The 19107-nt window shown below is 37.9% G+C and overlaps 2 protein-coding genes across 2 annotated transcripts in view; both read right to left on the reverse strand.

Annotated features, from left to right (window-relative positions):
- LOC145781138 (solute carrier family 2, facilitated glucose transporter member 5-like) overlaps positions 1 to 19107 on the reverse strand; it is a 177474-nt gene that overhangs the window by 26184 nt on the left and 132183 nt on the right. The gene's annotated exons all lie outside the window — the stretch shown is intronic.
- Positions 1 to 19107, reverse strand: part of LOC145781439 (ATP-binding cassette sub-family C member 5-like) — a 29384-nt gene that overhangs the window by 2608 nt on the left and 7669 nt on the right. Inside the window, exons 10-25 of the mRNA XM_082593221.1 lie at positions 17277 to 17479; positions 16791 to 16911; positions 16342 to 16596; positions 15777 to 15886; positions 14091 to 14261; positions 12261 to 12372; positions 9160 to 9296; positions 8150 to 8292; positions 7057 to 7299; positions 6681 to 6832; positions 6510 to 6596; positions 4743 to 4947; positions 4038 to 4204; positions 3721 to 3833; positions 3079 to 3317; positions 2414 to 2692 (exon numbers count right to left, since the gene is read on the reverse strand). Coding sequence (XP_082449347.1) covers positions 2414 to 2692; positions 3079 to 3317; positions 3721 to 3833; positions 4038 to 4204; positions 4743 to 4947; positions 6510 to 6596; positions 6681 to 6832; positions 7057 to 7299; positions 8150 to 8292; positions 9160 to 9296; positions 12261 to 12372; positions 14091 to 14261; positions 15777 to 15886; positions 16342 to 16596; positions 16791 to 16911; positions 17277 to 17479 — 2737 coding nt within the window. The remainder of the gene's footprint in view (positions 1 to 2413; positions 2693 to 3078; positions 3318 to 3720; positions 3834 to 4037; positions 4205 to 4742; positions 4948 to 6509; positions 6597 to 6680; positions 6833 to 7056; positions 7300 to 8149; positions 8293 to 9159; positions 9297 to 12260; positions 12373 to 14090; positions 14262 to 15776; positions 15887 to 16341; positions 16597 to 16790; positions 16912 to 17276; positions 17480 to 19107) is intronic.

Here is a 19107-nt window from a genome sequence, read left to right on the forward strand (position 1 = left end):
AATCCCGTCGCGGGCCGGATGCGGCCCGCGGGCCGTATGTTGCCCGTCCCTGTACTAGGGGAAAGTGAGGTAAGTTGTGCCAGTGGGTAAGTTGAGCCACCCCCTGTAACTCGAAAAATAAAAATCGCATCAACTTTCTACTGCCATCTACCTGACCGTTTATCTTATATGGAGCTGTTCTGTAAATATTATAGGCCTTTGTCTTGTAGAAAGACAGAAAAACTGTTTTTAGTGATTTTGGGAGGTTTTTTGAACTTTTTGAAAAAAAAGATTTTTTGAGTTGTACAAAATGTCTGTGGCACTCACCTGTATTGATATGTCTAACAGTAATCACTAATGTTAGCTTATTCAGAAACTATTAAAGTGAGGTTGCTAGCTCATATATGACTGGAGAAATTCCCGCTTAACTTTTAATGGCGGCCTTGAGGTAAGTTGAGCCAGTGATGTACAGGTAAGTTGAGCCGGTGGCTCAACTTACCTCACTTCAGCTGCCAGTGTTAAGTGATGATATATGTAGTCATTAAATAGATAACAGAGTGTATTTTACTTTTTAATAGTCTAAATCTCTGGAAAAATAATTTGTCCATTAGTCTATTGAAGTTTGAACTTATTTGTAACCTGAAGCCTACTAGCAACATGCAAGGGAAAACCCGACCTGTGCATTACATTGGTAAAATCGAATGCTTCAATGAAGATGGAGAAATTGAGGCCAACTTTTTAAGAAAAGTGCCTGGAGAGTCCGAGGAAAAGTTGTCCTTTGTCTTTAAAGCAGACGATGAGTGTGCTTTTCTTAAAAAGGATGTTGTTAAAGCTTCCTCACACGACCACTTGGAGAAACTTTCTGCCGTCAGCAGAAATTCCGGTTTCCATTCTCTCTTGATCAGTGGCATATGGAATAAGTTTACATCTGACAGACAACGGAAATTGATTTAGAAAATTCACATTTGGAGGTTTATTTAATCAGGATTGTGTATTAATTCATCGTTTTATTTTCTGTTCTGCAGCTCAGTTAACACGATCTGCTAGTACTACATTGATTCAACGTCTGTTGACGTTTAATCAACGAAAGTGGCAGATTTGTCGGCTGGGAAGTGCGCAATTTCCAGTCGAACTGTCACAACAAAATAAATTTATCCTTTCACATGTTGTTCTTTCTTCCTGGTAGCAGCTATGTGAACTGCTACCCAACCTGTCTTCTTTCTTACTTTCGACTCAAGTTCCACATGTGTTGAGTGAAGATTACATATTGTCAACAAGAGACTGGATCAATTGTGAAGTGGAATAGTCACTGCACACTCTAATACGTCCGTCCGATAGATTTATCACATCGTACATCGACCGCAGAAGAACTTGGTTTAAGTGCGGCACACTGGACGAACCACATGTTGAACACGGAGTGGCAAAATCACACCTCCACGCTCCGTGACTTCATACCCGACGCCGATCCCCGTCCACTAGGGATGTCCCTCGCAAGGCTTGCGTGGGTCAGGCTTAACCGCCTGCGAACTGGCGTCGGCCACTTTCGTTCGGACATGCACAAGTGGGGCCTGGCTCCTTCATCAGAATGCGAGTGTGGTGCAACGGAACAGACCGCAGACCATGTCATCCATCACTGCCTAACCCACCGGCCTCCACACGGTGCGCATGGTCTGAGGGTCCTGGACAACGAGACTGCTGAGTGGCTGAAGATTTCCTGTCCTCCAATCTAGCCTGGAAAGATCGCTCATACGCCATCATCATCATCACATCGTAAAAGGCCGAACCACGTTTCGCCAAGCAGCGAAAGCACGAGTTAGTGAATAGAGAAAAAATAATGAGAGGTTGTCGCTCAAGCATGACAGTGCATCGCAATGATGACGTCACCATTGCGTCACAGTCCATGTTACAATTTGGGACAAATAGCTGGGCAATAATTTCGTGAACATATGAATTGCATAGCATTTTATATGTAGGCTACCATCGCTACAGCTTCTGTTATTGAACTTAAATGAGTGGCTCAACTTTCCTCACACCCCGGCTCAACTTACCACGTGGGGTAGGTAAGTTGAGCCAAAATGACATAATATTTAAAACATGTCTTTTTTCAATATTTTTATGAGTTATGAAAAAATTTTTTTTGTTAAATTAAAGCCAAGGCATCAACCGTTATGCTGCCACCTTCACTTTTATTGTAAACCAAGCGGTTTTCTTAGTAGAAGCGTTTAAGTAAAAAGTGGCTCAACTTACCTCATCCTCCCCTACCTGAAAAGTGTTTCGGTGCTCGTAGGTTACTGGTTGTTTAATGTTCGTGGTTACATATGAAATATTCATCGGACCGTAAAAATATTCAACTTGTCAAAATAGACCTTTGCTAACATTAGTTGAGTAGCCCTGGCCTATATCCAAAAGAAAACTACACAATATGATGTCTAACCTTTCCATCGTCCATGACAAGAATCTTGTCACTTGTCAACACGGTGTTGAGTCGATGAGCGATAGTCAGCATGGTACAGTCAGCAAACGCTTCACGAATCGTATCCTGGACCAACTTATCAGTTTCACTGTCGATCGCAGCTGTGGCTTCATCCAGCATTATGATGCGGGAGTGACGTAATATAGCTCGCGCCATGCACATCAACTGTCTTTCACCGACGCTGAAGTTTTCACCATTTTCAACGACTTCTGCTTCGAGCTTATCTGGAAGTTCGCTGACCTGAAACAAACGACAAAAGTGAGGGTGGTATTAGAGCAAAAAGCTTTATAATTATTTTTATCTTTTATGAGAATTTTCTGCTTAAAAAACATCATGAAAACACAAATCAAGAACCGTATGTACTGTAATAAAGTTGGAGGCCTCGGGTTTCATATGTCTGGCTTACGCAACAGAGAGAAGGTAGCTGTACCAGTCAGAAATATCCGTTCTTTTTACATTGATTCAAAGCCTGCAGACGTTAAATCAATGTAAAAAGGATGGATATTTCCGGCTGGCATTGTAGTAGTTCACATATACCAGTAGCCTACTAGCTTGGTGCGAGCGAAAGACACAAAAAACAACCATAGACGCCAGACGGCCAACTACGTGACATAAATTCAACTAACCATCTTCTTAATGTGGGATCTTTCCAAGGCTTTCCATATTTCATCATCTGAATATTTCTTGAAAGGATCAAGGTTGTAACGAACAGTCCCAACAAACAAGACAGGATCTTGTGGAATTATTGAAAGGTTTTTCCTTAAGTCGTCCAACTTGATACTATTGGTATTAACACCATCAATCACAACTGTTCCGCTTTCAAGATTCACAAGACGAAATAAAGCAGTTCCCAGAGACGATTTTCCTGCAACATTGTAGAATGGTGTCATATTGCTTTCGAATATCAATGTGAAGTAAGTAAGTACAATAAGAGTCAACACGAGCTGTTCAACTGCTGCAGTAGTAACAAAAGGCTAAAAAAGAATGGACCCACTTGGGAGAAAAAAGAAGTTTTTTGAACAAGCCTACCAAACTCAATCACAATAGGCTACGGACAGCAAAGCAATCGTTTTTTAGATTAATGTAAACTAATCTAAAGCAAATGTAAAGATTTTGTTTAGTAAAGAATGTAAAAGACGATTGCTTTGCTAGCTGAAAATGTAGCGATAATTTTTATGTTTTGGCCAAGGCATTTCAAAGTGAAAAGGAAAGTAAAATATTGCAGCGTTTTGTGACAACCTAGACGAAACCGATTAGACATCAGCTACCTGATCCAGTTCTTCCAACAATTCCTATTTTTTCTTTCGGTTTGATGAAAAAGTTGACGTTCTTCAAAACCAAAGGAAGATCCGGCCTGTACCGCATGCTAGCCCCTGAATAACTGAACAGAAAAAGGTTGCATTTTATTTCAAAGTTTTGCTGAAGTTACAATTATCTGTATTTTGAACCTATAGTGATTAATCAAGATATTAGCGATACAAAAAATTTCAAAATTCTTTAAAAAAAACTGAAAAAATTTAAAAGTTTAGCTAGCCGGTTTTATTCGATATTATATATAGCAAAGTAGCAGTGCATTTGTACACACATGATCTCTCCTTGACTGGGCCATTCGTTCGGTAGAGGCTCTGTCTTCTTTTTGGTTGGTTCTTCTGGGGAGAGGTCAACGATGTATTCGTTCATACGCTCGACCGACGTAAAGAGCGACTCGCTCTCGACGCTGAATCGAACTGTGATCTGTAGCAGGCCGTTTAGCTGCGCAAAAAACACTTGCTTATTCCGTGAAATAAAATCACCCCCTCTACCCCCAATTGTTCACTTGGATAAGCCTCAGACTTCACAAACAAAGAATCAACAAGATTAACGCACTCGGGGTGTGCGCTTGAGCAGCGCATTTCAAGGACGGTTCTCAATTTAGCAGCACCTAGTGGAAAGAATCATTTACACACGTCAAAAACACTCTTTCAGTGTCTGTAACCATGCCTGCATCAGTGGTTCAAAGCCTCTACAAGTATGCGAAACTTCCAGGACTAAGCTTTCCAATAGGCTTTGTCAGTACAAGGATAAAGAATTTTATAGTCATATGCGAAAAAGAGTTGAAAAGAGTCGCCAACAGAGAAAAAAAAAATCAGTTTAGCTATTTTGTGTTGGCCATGGTTGATTTTTTAATTAAATTTGCTTAAGTTTGGTCATGTTTTTTTTTTCAGACAACTTTTTTCAGGTCAATGAAACAATCATTTAAATTTTTAACAAAATTTCTATTCAATTTATTTTTAACAAAATTTATACTTACAGCAATGGCATAAGATAGAGCAAGTCCAGCGAACGAGGACGAGGTTTCACCTAAGGCTTGAGGATAGAGTGTTGAGAAGACGATGAACAGTGTGATGACAGTTGTGACTCCAACAGTGAGGAAATCCATTCGAACGCCAAGCCAACGACTTGAGCACAAGAATGCGTAGTACGGGGTGGTGTTGGTGTCAAGTAAGTTCACGAAACTAAACACAATCATGAATTGACGTATACGAAAAGCCGGCAAAGGTTTACAATAGCAAGCATTGACAAAACGTACTGTATAAATTGGGCGGTGGGATGGCATAATGGATAAGGCGCTGGCTTTCAATAATGCAAAGCAGGTTCGACACTCGGCTTAAGCTGGTTGTTGAAAAACACCGCTCACGTCTACCCAGGGTGTAATATATGGATGGGCGCATAGTTGCTGAAGGAAAGGCGGCCGAGACAAAGGAACTGACCACCCTAGGCTTACTGTGCTGAAGGATTCCTGTGACGAAAACCTTATCACCAAAGCTGAGCAAGGGACCTTTACCTAGTGTATAAATATCTAACATGACATTACCTGTAACTAAACAATAAAAACTTTAAATTATGAAACTTTTTTTGTCGTACCCAAGCTTACACCCGGTGGTTAAAGATTTAGAGTAAGTGAACAGAAAGGCAAGAAAGCCAATCAATCACATTTTCCTCACACGTTGTCACATTCACTATGCGTAGCTTGGACGCCAGGCTGCAGTCTTGTTCTAGAGTAGGTGAACTATTTTATTATGTAATTCTTACTGAATTGTTATTGTCGAACTTTGCTTTAAAGTAACCTTTAATTACGCAATCTTCTATTGTGAAACTTACTACTAGAAGATTCTGCATTACGTGCAATTCTCGTAACGTCTTTGACTTGTTGACCAGTAGAATGAGTTCTTGTGATGTAATATTACCCTAGTCTCTGGAAGCTTCTGATCAAAGCAAACTTGTTATAAATACCGCGTGATTTCAGTATGATTAAGAGAGTTGTATTGAAAGTTGTGTATTATGGGGATTAAAAGTTGTAACAAAAAGTATGTTGAAGACGATTGTAGAGTTCTAGCCAATATTGAATAGATTGTAAAAGTGGAAGTTATTGCCAATTGTAAAGTTGCTATTACAAGCAGCAGCGTATATCTATTTTAAAATCAACGAAGACGTTTGCTGTTCAGAATTTGATTTCTTTACATGCTGGAAGTGAACCATTCGTCAGTTCAAGAATTTCATCTATTATCTCACAAGTAGAACTATTCGACCATTTGTCTGACTGTTTAACGTTTGATATCCTAATAAACTACGTCATCAATCTTCCCGAAGTCTCTACGTGTAAGAGATAACAATAAAACTGTAACACACGTGTAGTGAATATTTCTTTCCTGGTTCTGTTTTATTTCTTACAATTTGTTTTTGTTATTTATTACACTTTGTTGAAAATAAGTATTCAGATTGATGAAAATTTTACATTGGGGTAGTGAGGCATTAAAACTTTTACCACCACTGTCCTAAATATAGGGCGATTGCCCCAATCATCTCTCTGGATCCACCATTGCAATTACCCACCTAACATTTTCCTCAAACAATTAGATGTTACTGTCGACAACAAAACATTTTATAGTGCTTATTTCACACAAGGCTGTGCTTGCTTTAAAGATATATTTGAATTTCAACAGGCTGAAATATTCTTACACGTAAAAAGCTATGGGCAATACTGATATTACAATCCGTTCTACGATAGGCTACGTACTCTTTAATGGTCCGGTCGTTCGTTTCGTACGCATGAATGGTGCTTAGTCCTTGTATTGATGACGTCACGTGTGAAATCCAAGGAGACCTGAGGAATGAAATTTGTTGGAACTTGAGGAATACTACAAGAAAAGTTTTGTGTGAAAACGGACAAACGTTTCTTGGTACTTACCTGGTAGTGTTTTCCAGCCGCTTCAATTGTCTGACAGAGCTACGGAATGTGTTGTATATCAGAGCAAAAACTATGAAAAGAACTGCAACAACGATGCCGAACCAAGGAAACACAACTATCATTGATATGAAAACTACCAGCAAAAAGCAAATCTGAAAGAAAAAGTATTTAAATAGTAAGTTTACAAGGGACAATTTCCGCATGCAAGGCTCAATCGTTAATTTGTTGCTCCTTGGGAGAGTTTTGTTGCTGGTTTTTGATCAGCACAGTGCAATATTATTTTTCTTGCATCTGGTAGAAATCCTTGCCGGGTCCGCTGGGATAAATGGTTCTTTGTTTTAAGTCAAAAATTGAGCAAAAATAAATTATCTCTTACTTGCTGAATGAGCAAATCTACAATAAAGGGCAAGCGCGAGTCCACTTCATCCAGATCGCGCGAGAATCGATTCAAAATGCGACCGGTGGGAGTTGTGTCGAAGAAGGACATGGGGCTTGCAAAGATGCTGCGAAACACCTGGTTGTGCAATCCCGATGACGCTTTCAGGGTGACGCGAGCGTATATGGCAGATTTGACGGCGACAATAGCGAGAGCCAGAATTAAAATCACGAAGTAGTAAATCTGAAAGAAAATGAATATAAGATCTGTTGTGAAAAATCAAGCGAGAACAATTAAGTTTGAAGATATTTAATACTGTCAACTATGCAATGTGTTATATCTCTATATTTTCAGACTTATCACAATTACAAAATTCCAGGGACAACTGATGAGAGAAACGGAGGCAACTCCTTAGAAAGGCTAAATAAAAATAAATCTCTTTGTTTATACTTTGTGTCAAAAAGTGGCTTAATGAGCTCACTTTAGCTACGCTTATCTTCCTGGTATAAACCTCTAGATGTAAACAATAAACAAAAGTGTAAACAGATAGCCACTGAGGCACTAAGTAGCTTAAAATAAGCAGCTAACAATAGAAGCAGGGCTGTGTAGTCGGCCAAAAACTGTATAACTCCTAATCCTCGATTTATAACCACTCTGAGTTTGGTGTTGCCAAAATTGTTAGGGTTGCCAAATTTTTGAACATTTTGTTCTTTTACATTTTATTAAAATTAATTTCAATTAAGTTATGACCGAAACTGAAACGACGAGTTTCACAAAAACTGACAAGAACAAATACTTTTATTTTCTGGCAAAGTGTTAGAGCGCAATACGGAAAACAAGAAACAACATTTTAAAAAAGATTGCAAACAAAATTTTATTGTTTATCGTTTTGTGTCAAGCCGGAGTCGGAATCAGTCTTTATTTTAATGACTCCGACTCTGGATAAGCCAAAATCTTTCCGACTCCACAGCCCTAAACAGATGTCTAAAACATTGAAATCATAAACGAAAATAACCTGATTCAAAAAAGGATATTTCTTAAAAAAACAGCGGCCAAGCGAATGACGACCCCTACAATTAAATAAAAAGTTTACCTGAAAAAATGCCAAGTTGGGACTTGTGGATATATTGGGGTCTCTTACTGATGGTTCGCAGGTTATGTTACTTGACATGGATGTGACAGTACTTGCGATCATTGGACTTGAAGTAAAGTTTACCATAGCAGTTAAATTCGGACCTAAAAAAAGCATTATAACACGTCAGACTCATTTCAAGACAATTCATTAAAATTACCGAACGAAAAAACGCAGTAGGTTGCACTGGTGAGTAGATCATGGCATTGGCTTGGTCAACCCCTTCAATGTATTAGACGCTTGGTATCCTGAAATCATTTCGATTTTAACAAGGGCCTTGGTGTGGATTGATTTGGATGGATTGTATACGTTTTCCGTTGAATGGGAACTAAATATTGTTTAACTGCACATGCTGAGAGTTGAAATAGCGTTAGCTGGTTTTAGCAATATACAGAATCGAGAGAGCCTCTTAAGAAACTTGATCTCTTATAGCTTTGTTTAAAAGTGTATAACTTGTTATGTCCGAATAGTTACCAAGTCATGTTCACTGTAAATATAGATATAAGCTACTTGCGCAAAAGTTTTACGTTTTTTAAATTGCGAAGTATTTAAACTTACGTTTTTCGCACAAACAGTACTTGATAAACATTCGCAAATCACAAGTGGAGAAGGTAGCCTATGTCATGTCCTAGTCGATTAGGAGAAAGCAGTAGGAAGAAGGCTTTGATAGCAAATAAAACATAATTATTAATTTCACATGTTCAGCTCGTAAAAACTACTAAAGTCCAGTTTTTACGCACACGTTTTGCACGCACATAATTTCCGGCAAGATCAGAACCTTCAAACTGTTTTTCTCAAAACTGAAGTTTTATGACTTCTGCTCCTTAAAACTTTGTCATGAATAAATCGTTTAAAATAATCTAGAGGGTTTGCTTTTTCTGTCACAGCTTTTCATCTAAGTATAATACTCAGAAGCGTCTCTTTAATTAAACATAAAAATGTATACAAAAGGTTGGATATAGCCTAATTACCGATTGTTGGGGTTTCATTTGAGCAGGGCAAGAGTTTCCCCCCACTGTTTATCCAGATAGTGAGCCACCAGGTGAGAGCATTCACCCCCACAACACCCCCGATGAAAAGCAACATCACTATGAATGTTACAACACACCTGAAAGTATAGATCAGTTAGCTACTGTTATGATTCAATCAACCATTGCATGGTAGCCTACAGTCAGCTCATCATGTAATTAACATGAACTCTATTGTCTAAAGTTAACATTTCTCTTCAATGAGCTATTATTACACTGGTCAACACACATTTTGGTGCCAAAAAAGTTTCAACGGTTTTGGGGTATTTTGATGCCGCTGAATCTGAAAATGACATCGGTTTTTACAAATTGGCTCTAATTTTTGAGATATTTCATGGTTTTGCTCCAAAAAAGTGGGTCATTCCATACCTAAACAGAAAATATAGTATGATACCTCTTAGATTATGCTAAAAAGTTGTCATACTATGCCTGAGGCTACCAAACAAAAGAATCCTAAGTTTCAGATCAATATCTTACACGGTTTTCCTATGGCGGCAATTTGAATTTCGGGCGCTACCCTCGTTTTTGACTTGGGGGTGGGGGTAGCGAATAGCAATTTCTGCCATTTTCAGAGCCTCACAACTTTTATTGTTATTGTGGTATAAGACTAAAAATTGCTGTGCTAGTTCATTATAAACTATACTACACAATTCAATAGTAAAAAACAACATCTCGTGATGCATAGGTGTTACGTAGGTCAACAAAATCCTGTTTTTTTGGCCCGTATAAGTGTTTTTTTTCAAGTTTCAAATGCTTCTACCACACAAACCAATCAAAATATTTCTCTAAAACCTAATTGTTTGTAATGTTACGAAACTTTTCTTCTGCCAACTTGAATTTGGGAGTTGTGGTGCCATTAACAGAGACCTTATGGGGGTCTGGAAACCCTATCAGGCAGAAATGGCCCATTTTTGCTCTTACGTTTAGAGCCCCAAATGACCGTGTGGGCATTTTATAGTCATGCTAAAACTTATACCAGACAAACACATACAGTTATTCTTTCATTTCATGAAATAAAATCTTTGTTGATCAAACCCCTTCACTATAAATTTTATGTCTTTAAAATGTAACATTTTGGTCATTTTTAGAAAATAATCTCAAGTCCGTACAGTAGGTCAGAGAAAATTCAACAATGATTTATCATGAAAACAGTGAAAATAAGTAGGTAGGCTACTATGCTTAGCGATCATAAACATTGAAATGCTGACACTGTTGACCATTAATTTATGTTCAAAATGATGTTTTTACCTCTTCACCTCAGATGACATTACAGGTCTTTCGTTGCCATCCTGTTGTGCTGATAGACACTCAATTTGTATGTACTTTTTGTTTGTTTATCGCCAGCAAAACAATAAACTGAACTGAACTCACCCATGAAAAAGTACCCACCTGCAATCAATGAGCTATGGTGTGGAGATAAAATCGTATGAAAATGATCAAGTCGTGTTCAAAAATTAAATTGTTTTCAGTTTGCACTATAATTCTGCATTATGTAAAACGCATTGCTCAAATCAGCTTATCTATCATCTATTGACTAAGAAACTGTGGAAGTAGTGTCAGAACATTATCATAATCTTTTTTGTTAAGTTTGTATGTTCAAGCACTCAATCCGTAGGTTTTAGAGAAATATTTTGATTGGTTTGTGTGGTAGAAGCATTTGAAAATTGAAAAAAACACTTATACGGGCCAAAAAAACAAGATTTTGATGACCCACCTAACACCTATGCATCACGAGATGTTGTTTTTTGCTATTGAATTGTGTAGTATAGTTTACAATGAACTAGCACAACAATTTTTAGTCTTCTACCACAATTACAATAAAAGTTATAGGGCTCTGAAAATGGCTGAAATTGCTATTCGCTACCCCTACCCCCAAGTCAAAAACGAGGGTAGCGCCCGAAATTCAAATCGCCGCCATGGAAAAGCCGTTTAAGATATTGATCTGAAACTTAGGATTCTTTCGTTTGGAAGCCTCAGGCATAGTATGACAACTTTTTAGCATAATCTGAGAGGTACCATAACAAGATATCTTCATATTGGCTGTATTGATATGGAATGACCCACTTTTTAGAGCAAAACCATGAAATATCTCAAAAATTAGAGCCAATTCAAAGAAACCGATGTTATTTTCGGATTCAGTGGCCAAAAATCGCCCAGAAACCGTTCAAATATCTTCGGCACTCGAAAAAAAGTTTTTTTTTGTTGGCCAGTGTTATTATTTATTTGCAACAGACAAAAATGTCCATATTCAAATCACACAAAAAAAGAAAAATACAAAAAAAAAAGGCATAGGCTATACAGTAGTAGATATACACGCAGCTGCGGCGCAAAAGTAATTGAAATGAAATTAAAAGCTCATTTTGTTCAAATAACCAACCAGTAAGATTTAACGTTAGCAAACGATGACTGTTGATATCTTTGTGCCATGGCAACCATCAAGGCGAAGTAGGGAGCATGCGTAGTCTTATTGTAATGAAGACAGTAGTTTGATTTACAATAGCAGTCAGACCTCATCAGGGAGGCAACAATAGAGTTAGACTACGATTCGCATCTTCCAATAAAAGAATAAATAGATTTCCGTACTAATCCATCAAATGTAACAATGCTACATAAGACTTCATGTTCACGAGCACTAAATTGTTTAGGCAAATTGTGAATGATTCTAAACGCGTTATTGAAGGCAACACGCAGGCGATTAATGTCACGTTGATGATAATTTTCCCACTAATGAAATGCATACATTGAGGTACGATATGAACGGAAGAGAACATTTTTAACTTCGTTGGAGCACTTAAAAAGTTTCGATTTTAATTTGTTGGCAGAACAGTTGTAGATTGATCGCACTTGTCGATTTATATCCTTGTCATCACACATTGCCGTGTCAAGAAACACAGCTCTATGAAAGTACAGCTCTGTGGATTAGGTTAAGCTGTCTCAGTATTTAATTCAAAGTTCGATCCATTTTTCTAGTTTGTATAACTCGACAAAAAAAGGCAATCTTGAATTACAGTTCAACAACGATTCTAAAGTTAAATAAAACGAACCCTCCAGCAGCTTTGACATAGGAGAGATACGTGGCTTTGCTGACCGCTCCAGTCTCACTTGTTTCCGACTTCACCAATACAAATGGAGATTTCTCATGCAGTGTGTTTGCATCTGTATACAAAAGAGGTTAACAATGTAACGGTTTATTTATTGCCACTCTACAATTACTGGTCTTTTAGCTCAATTTAAATCAGGTTTACGATGCCATCACCCGGCCCGGCTTATCCTCACTGCGTTATGCAAGCAAGAACACAATCGGAGCGTTTTTAAAGTCATCGGTATGACCCGACCTGGAATCGATCTAAGATCTACGAACACAAGAGCCGAAGGCGAAACCACTCCGCCAATGAGCTGGTTACAAAAAGATAGTTCAAGTTAAATGTTCCAATAACATGATCTCTGTCGGCTGCATAGCCGAGTGGTGAGAGCGCTGGAACGGCAATCGAAAGGGCGCCGGTTCGACACCGCTCAAGAGCATGCGCCTGGGTCTTTGGCAGGACACTGAAAGGCATGCCTGAAGGTGGACACGAAGACTGGCTTCCTTGCCTTCTCGTCCACTTAATCTAAATCTTCAACCACCAGGTGTAAGCCTGGATACGGCAAACAAACAAAATGGTCTCTAATCATAACGTGATATGTGATGGCACCTATCGATAGAAATATTAGTGGTTGAAGATGTGGTTGAAGATTTAGGCCTATGTGATGTAATTGCAACATACAATTGACATAATGTACGCTGCAGAAAATGATCAATAACTTGTCATTATCTACATGTAAGTGTCGAGCTATGCAATCTGTGACATGGTTTTGAGCATACTTATGACATACATACTTATGACAATGAACCGTTGTATTTTGAATATTTTTCTTATTGCAGGCAACTTTAAATAAGGAGTCAATAATCCGACTATGACTTATTGAAATGACAACGTGCACTTTGGCTAAAACAAAAGAAATGTTAAGCTTCCTCTTATAAATTGACTGCACATTTAAGGCTGGCGTCTACAAAATTATGAATGCTAAATATAAAAAGATGATATATGTATGCTCATAGGTTGAAAGGCAACCAAAAAGGGAACTTATTCGACAACTAAAGTAATGGTATTTCGGGGTCATAGTGATTGCGCAAGTTCAATTAACATGTAGCATATCTGCTACAAACTTACAGCTGACACGAGCTTCTAAATCGGTTACAAAAGTTATACTTTCCATAATCTGTCGGACTGATAGCATTAGACTTGACGAGCAAGTATTAGGATAGGCGGTCGATAGAAGGTCATGTTACCAATTACCACAACTCCGCTTTTAACTAATACGAGCCAAATTCTGATTGCGGCACTGTCAAGTTGAAGCGATGATAGCACGCGAAGCACAAGTTGTGGTCATACCAAACGCAATGCAAACGTGTTAGACCACTGAACAATAGCAGATGTTTAAGAGTGCAGTGTTTGTTTTTATTATACTGTACAGTATAAGCCGGATCAATCGTTAAGTCATCGTTATCACTATCGAACCAGAGGTCTAACTAATAAGAAGAGAAGGTTGGAAATCATTCCTGACAAGCAAAATGCAAAAACCGCGAATACATTTCTATTAGAAAAGTGGCACTTGCCTATTCTTGTTTGGCGATTGTTAGATCTTGAGCTTTCAAGCTAATCTTGTATGCTTTTGGGCTATAGTTTGTGATTGAAAAATTAGTATGAAATAACTTGTGCAAATTTTTATTTTAGATGATTCTCTGCAAGGCAGCTCATACTTTATTGCATGAAACGTATTTTCAACACGAACCAAGCAGTTTTTCTTAGTTGGAACTATTGTTTGACACTCACCGATGTTTTCGACTGTTTCGAGATCTCCAGAAGTGGCAATTGAAAGAGGAGATTCCTCGTTTTTGATTTCATCCTTGCTATGTGATGCACCAAAGACCATGTCAAGTCGTGAGTTTTTAAAATTTCCTTCCACATCTGAACCCAAACTTATCTGTTCCAATCGGATATCGCCTGCAAGCAATGAATCATAATTGGGTGAAAAAATAAAATAAGTCAAAAAAAAGTTTGCTCCACTTGTGCAGTAAATGCATTGTCAAGTCGTAGCAAAATTATACAATATTTTATGGATGAGCATTTGGCTGGCTAACCCAACGGCTTCGCTCTTCTTGGCCAGTCGAGTCGTGTCATTTGAAATCTGTTTAAACCGCCTTACGCTGCTGAGTAGAATTCTGTGACAAAGCTTATTTGACCGGCTAAAACATTTTTACTGCTACTAAAGTTTATGTTTGCTTTTCTGATTACTGGATGCTAGGCTACTAGATGTTGATACCTACAGATACCAGAAGAAAAAAAATCGATAAGAGTAGACATGTTGCATATTTGTTCACCATAAAATACAGCATTATCATTTGTTACTGGCGTGAACACGCAGAAAATTTGCTCCAACCAGTTGTTTTATATCAATATCTTGGACTGGATCGTCATGCTATTGACTGTTTGTTTGTCTACTACTTTTTTCAACGTAATATGCCCAATTGGATTACTTTTTTTATTTATTTTGGTTTAACGCGTAAAACATACGGTAACCCAAATTTCTCATGTTACTGTGACATGCCACTACTACATCCCAGCTAGCGGGCCTGTCATTTTTGCATTGATTCAACGTTTGCAGACGTGTGGAGGTGACGAGTTTAGCTGACTGGGGTCTAAAATTATCGCTTTATCGACGTAACTTTATATCAAAGCAAGCTTGCTATCTGCAAGACATAACTTCCCTGGGTATAACTGGATTTCTGCAAGATGATGATGTTGTTTTTGCTTGTTTGTTTTATTTGTTTTTTCATTGTTTTGTGTCGTCGAGTTGTAACTATTTTGTGAGTCGTGCAAGGCCTAGTGCGTTGGCTTGAAATGGCTTTCCCGTGGTAGGATTTCTTTGTGGGGTTTTCTTTGTCTGCCTTGCTCTTCTTTGCTATGAGCTAAACTCATCAAGATGTGTTCCCCTCACGACCATCAGCACTCTTGATAACGCACCATGGCCGATCTTCACAGCAAGTGTATTTATACAAATCTTGAAAATATCAGCTAAAGCTGTATGGGCTAATACAGCTATTGCCTAAATATATGTTGTTGTTGTTGTCTTTTTTTATCTCCCATTTTGTCTTAAATTTTTCTGAAGGTGTTGCAACCGTGCCAAATTTCTTTCAACTTAATAACTTAATTTGGTCACAAGCACGTTTTAACGTTCGCGTTTTGTCGCTTCTGCCTTTTTCTCGACCTTTGCTATGTTGACGTGTATTGTTTTTGCTGCGATGGTCAGAAATATGGATGTCGAAGATAGAGAGAAATGGAGGAGTCACTGCAGAGAACTGGTCGACCCTGATGTTTCGGGATGGACCAGGTTCCTTTGAAGCAAAATGGATAGAGAGAGATGGAACTCCATGTTAGGAAACGGCAAAAATTAACAAAGATTTATTTTCTGAGGTAAATAAGTAATAACGTGCATTTTATAATCATTCCATCACTCACTCATGGATGTAAGTGAGCCACCACTTAAAGTCCGCTGCCGGATAATCTTCCTCACCAGTTCGTGGTCTACCACCTCGACCTTGTCTTCTTCTTTCTCAATATTGAAGTTGCTGAAAAATAAAAATTGAAAAGATACTATGATAGATCTCGTGTCTTGCAATCGGAACAGTGCTCTATTCTGTCAATGCCGTCCGGGTGTTTTGTCACGGCAAAGACCTTCAACGTCAGTAGAAAACGGGTATAAAATTGGCAAGTACAGTGAGTATAGTTTCTCGGTTTATGCAAGGTATGTTTTTAACAGTAGTCGCAAGGATTGACTTAACAAAACAACCGTTGCGAAATCAATTTGGAAATATTTCTTTAGGCATCATTCCATCATTCTTGGCAGGCGTTATGTGATTTAAAAGTGGTTTGCAACTAGAATTTATAACACATCCTATTCTGTAGGACTGTTTTTAGCATCAATCAGTAAAAACGTTATTAAAAGAAACCAGATGATACCAATGAGCCCGCTAAATAATTTATCCAAAGTTTGCAATATAGACAACATGAGACAGAAGCGTACTTTATCAGAAGAGAGTATTCCTTTTGGTTTTGCATTAGTTTGTTATGTGGTCCGTATTCCGCGATCCGACCGTCTTTCAGAAGCAATACGTCATCACAGTCTGTCAAATACTGGAGCTGGTGAGTTACAAAAATGATCGTCTTTCCTGAAAGAGCTTTCTTAATGCATTCAAAGAAAATATGCTTCCCAACTTCAGCGTCAACCGCCGAGAGAGGATCGTCCAGTAGAATAATGTCGCGGCCACTGTAGGCAGCTCTACAAACAAACAAAAGAGATTTTCTTACAATACTAAACTTCATTTTTTGCATCAAGGCAAAATGCATGGAACCCAGCAAGCTTCCCGCGGTAAAATCTTGTTAGCTTATCAAACCAGAGACAATTTTAACATCATTAAACGTGGAAATCATGCCAAAACAGCAGAATTTTGCAGCTGGGATGAAGCAGCTTACCTCGCTAAGCTGATTCTCTGCTTTTGCCCACCAGACAAATTGATTCCTCGTTCTCCTATTTCTGTTTGATCTTTATCTGGCAACACTTCGAAGTCGGAAGAGAGCGAACAAGCTTCAACAACTGAAAACAATTAAACGTAGATCGTAAATCACCAACTTTCTGTTAGCAATGAACATGTTGGATACAGACCGAAACTAAAGCTGAAGGCCTACTGGAGGATTTTTTTTCAAAATACTCATCCTAAAATATTCAATAGAACAGTAAAATAAAAAGCTGTTGGCGAAACTATGAAAACATAAAAACAAATTGGTCAATGGCCACTTTGTAAGAATTCATAGCTGGTTAAAAATTATTAAAATATATTTTTCTGAGCAGCATAATGTGAATTTGCAAAAACAGCTCAGCAATCATGACCCAACTTTGCTTTGTCGAATTAATAAGCTAACTTGCAACCACTACATCTAAAAGTTACATTGATTGACTACCTCTCGTGTACTTTTCCTCATCAAACGGCAAACCGTATAGAATATTTTCTCTAGCAGTGTCGTGGAATATCCAGGCTTGCTGAGGGACATAAGCAATTGTCCCATTTAAACCTAAGCTTCCCTTCTGAATGCGAAGCTGACCCAACACGGTCGAGATAAGCGATGACTTCCCACTTCCAACAGACCCACAAATGCCAAGTAGCCTGATAATGCAAAGGGTGGCTCAATGAGACGAAAAAAATCAGGTCTTAACTCTATCTTAGTAGGCCTACTAGCTGTTTTCGTACGCGGAAACAACGTCACGGGCTATCTCAGCCCCGTGCTAATTAATCGCTAATAACGGGAGCTATGAAAATCACAGAGCCAAACTATTTTACAAGAAAATAGTCATGTGCTTTGTGCGTATAGAAATTAAATTTTTACCCAACAAATTTATTGAAATAAAGTGTTTGAGATGAAAAAACGTCAAAAAGTCGGGTTTATTTTAATTTCCCGATAGCTTCAAAATTGAAATTTTTGAATTATAACATAGAGTAATGCTAAACTAAACAACAAATTACTTTTGCTCATAAATATAAGGCATTTTTGGGCGTTGTTACCTTTCAAAGTGATTGCACTAACATTTGTATTGCACTGACATTACGATCAAGGATGCCAGCGACAAATTTCCAATAAACTTAGATTGTGTGCTAAAAAAAACCCAGATGAGGCAAAAAAAACCCAGGTCCAGAAAATATGTAGTAAAGCGGTTAAAAAAACCTGCGTGCGCTTTCAGCACCATTTTTAAATCATTACACAGAAGCCTCAGAAAGCTACAAATAGTAACACGTAGCCTATATATAATTATACAATAAAAAAAACAATGAAAACTATCAATACTACAAAAAAGTGCTCAATGCTAAGCAAAAAAGCAAAGCAGAGCAAATTAAATCAAATATAGTAATTAATAACTATATTTGATTTAATTATACAATATACATGCTTATGTTGGTATGGTAGTTAATATATATGTAATATAACTATATACAAAAACAAGAGCTTGGTAGGCCTATATGGGCTCACAGCAAAGATTTTGGTTCAAAATTACCTTTATGGTAAAGCGTCTAGCTAGCAAGGTTCAGTGCGTGTTATAACCAAAATTTCTAAAACTGACTAGACAAAACCAATAAGGTTAGTTTTGACTTTTGAACTAAACTTTTTGCTGTGTGAGTTGTAGACTGCGGCTGAGGAGAATCATCATGCCTGCTTAGGGGAGACCCAGGAGAGTTGAGCCGATTTTTCTACTTTGGTAAATATCTATCGAAATTTTTAGGTTACACAAATAATTCGTTTGGTAAACTGAAGGGTAACCATTCACCTTCATTCACAAAAAAGGAAATTAATCTAACATCATTGCATATATGTGTATTTTGTCGATGAAATAAAAAAGTCAGTTGGCTCAACTCTCCTGCCGATCGAGGAGAGTTGATCATAGTCTCAAGGTGAGTTGAGCCATTGCCTACCAAAACCATATAAACACAAAAGATCTAATACAAAATAAATTATCCAATATTATTCAGTACACAGTGTTACAATGTCACTTGTTAGATTTATTTTTTTCACTATTTAATTCAAAATGGTGGTGTTGCGGTAACATTATCCGCCATCAATGACGGGCCCCGATAGTTTTTTGGTCTAAAAAGTAGTTTAACCCATTTCAAATTGCAACCCAAGCGCTTTTCCAGCCGTTTGCGGTCACTCCAAGCGATAGGCTAGTGTAGAAAAGGAAGTGCCCCTTTGGAAATTGTTTGACAGCAAAATAATTGAATCAATAATAATAATAAATACTGTT

This window comes from Aplidium turbinatum, chromosome 12, assembly GCF_918807975.1.
Source record: "Aplidium turbinatum chromosome 12, kaAplTurb1.1, whole genome shotgun sequence".
NCBI lineage: Eukaryota > Metazoa > Chordata > Ascidiacea > Aplousobranchia > Polyclinidae > Aplidium > Aplidium turbinatum.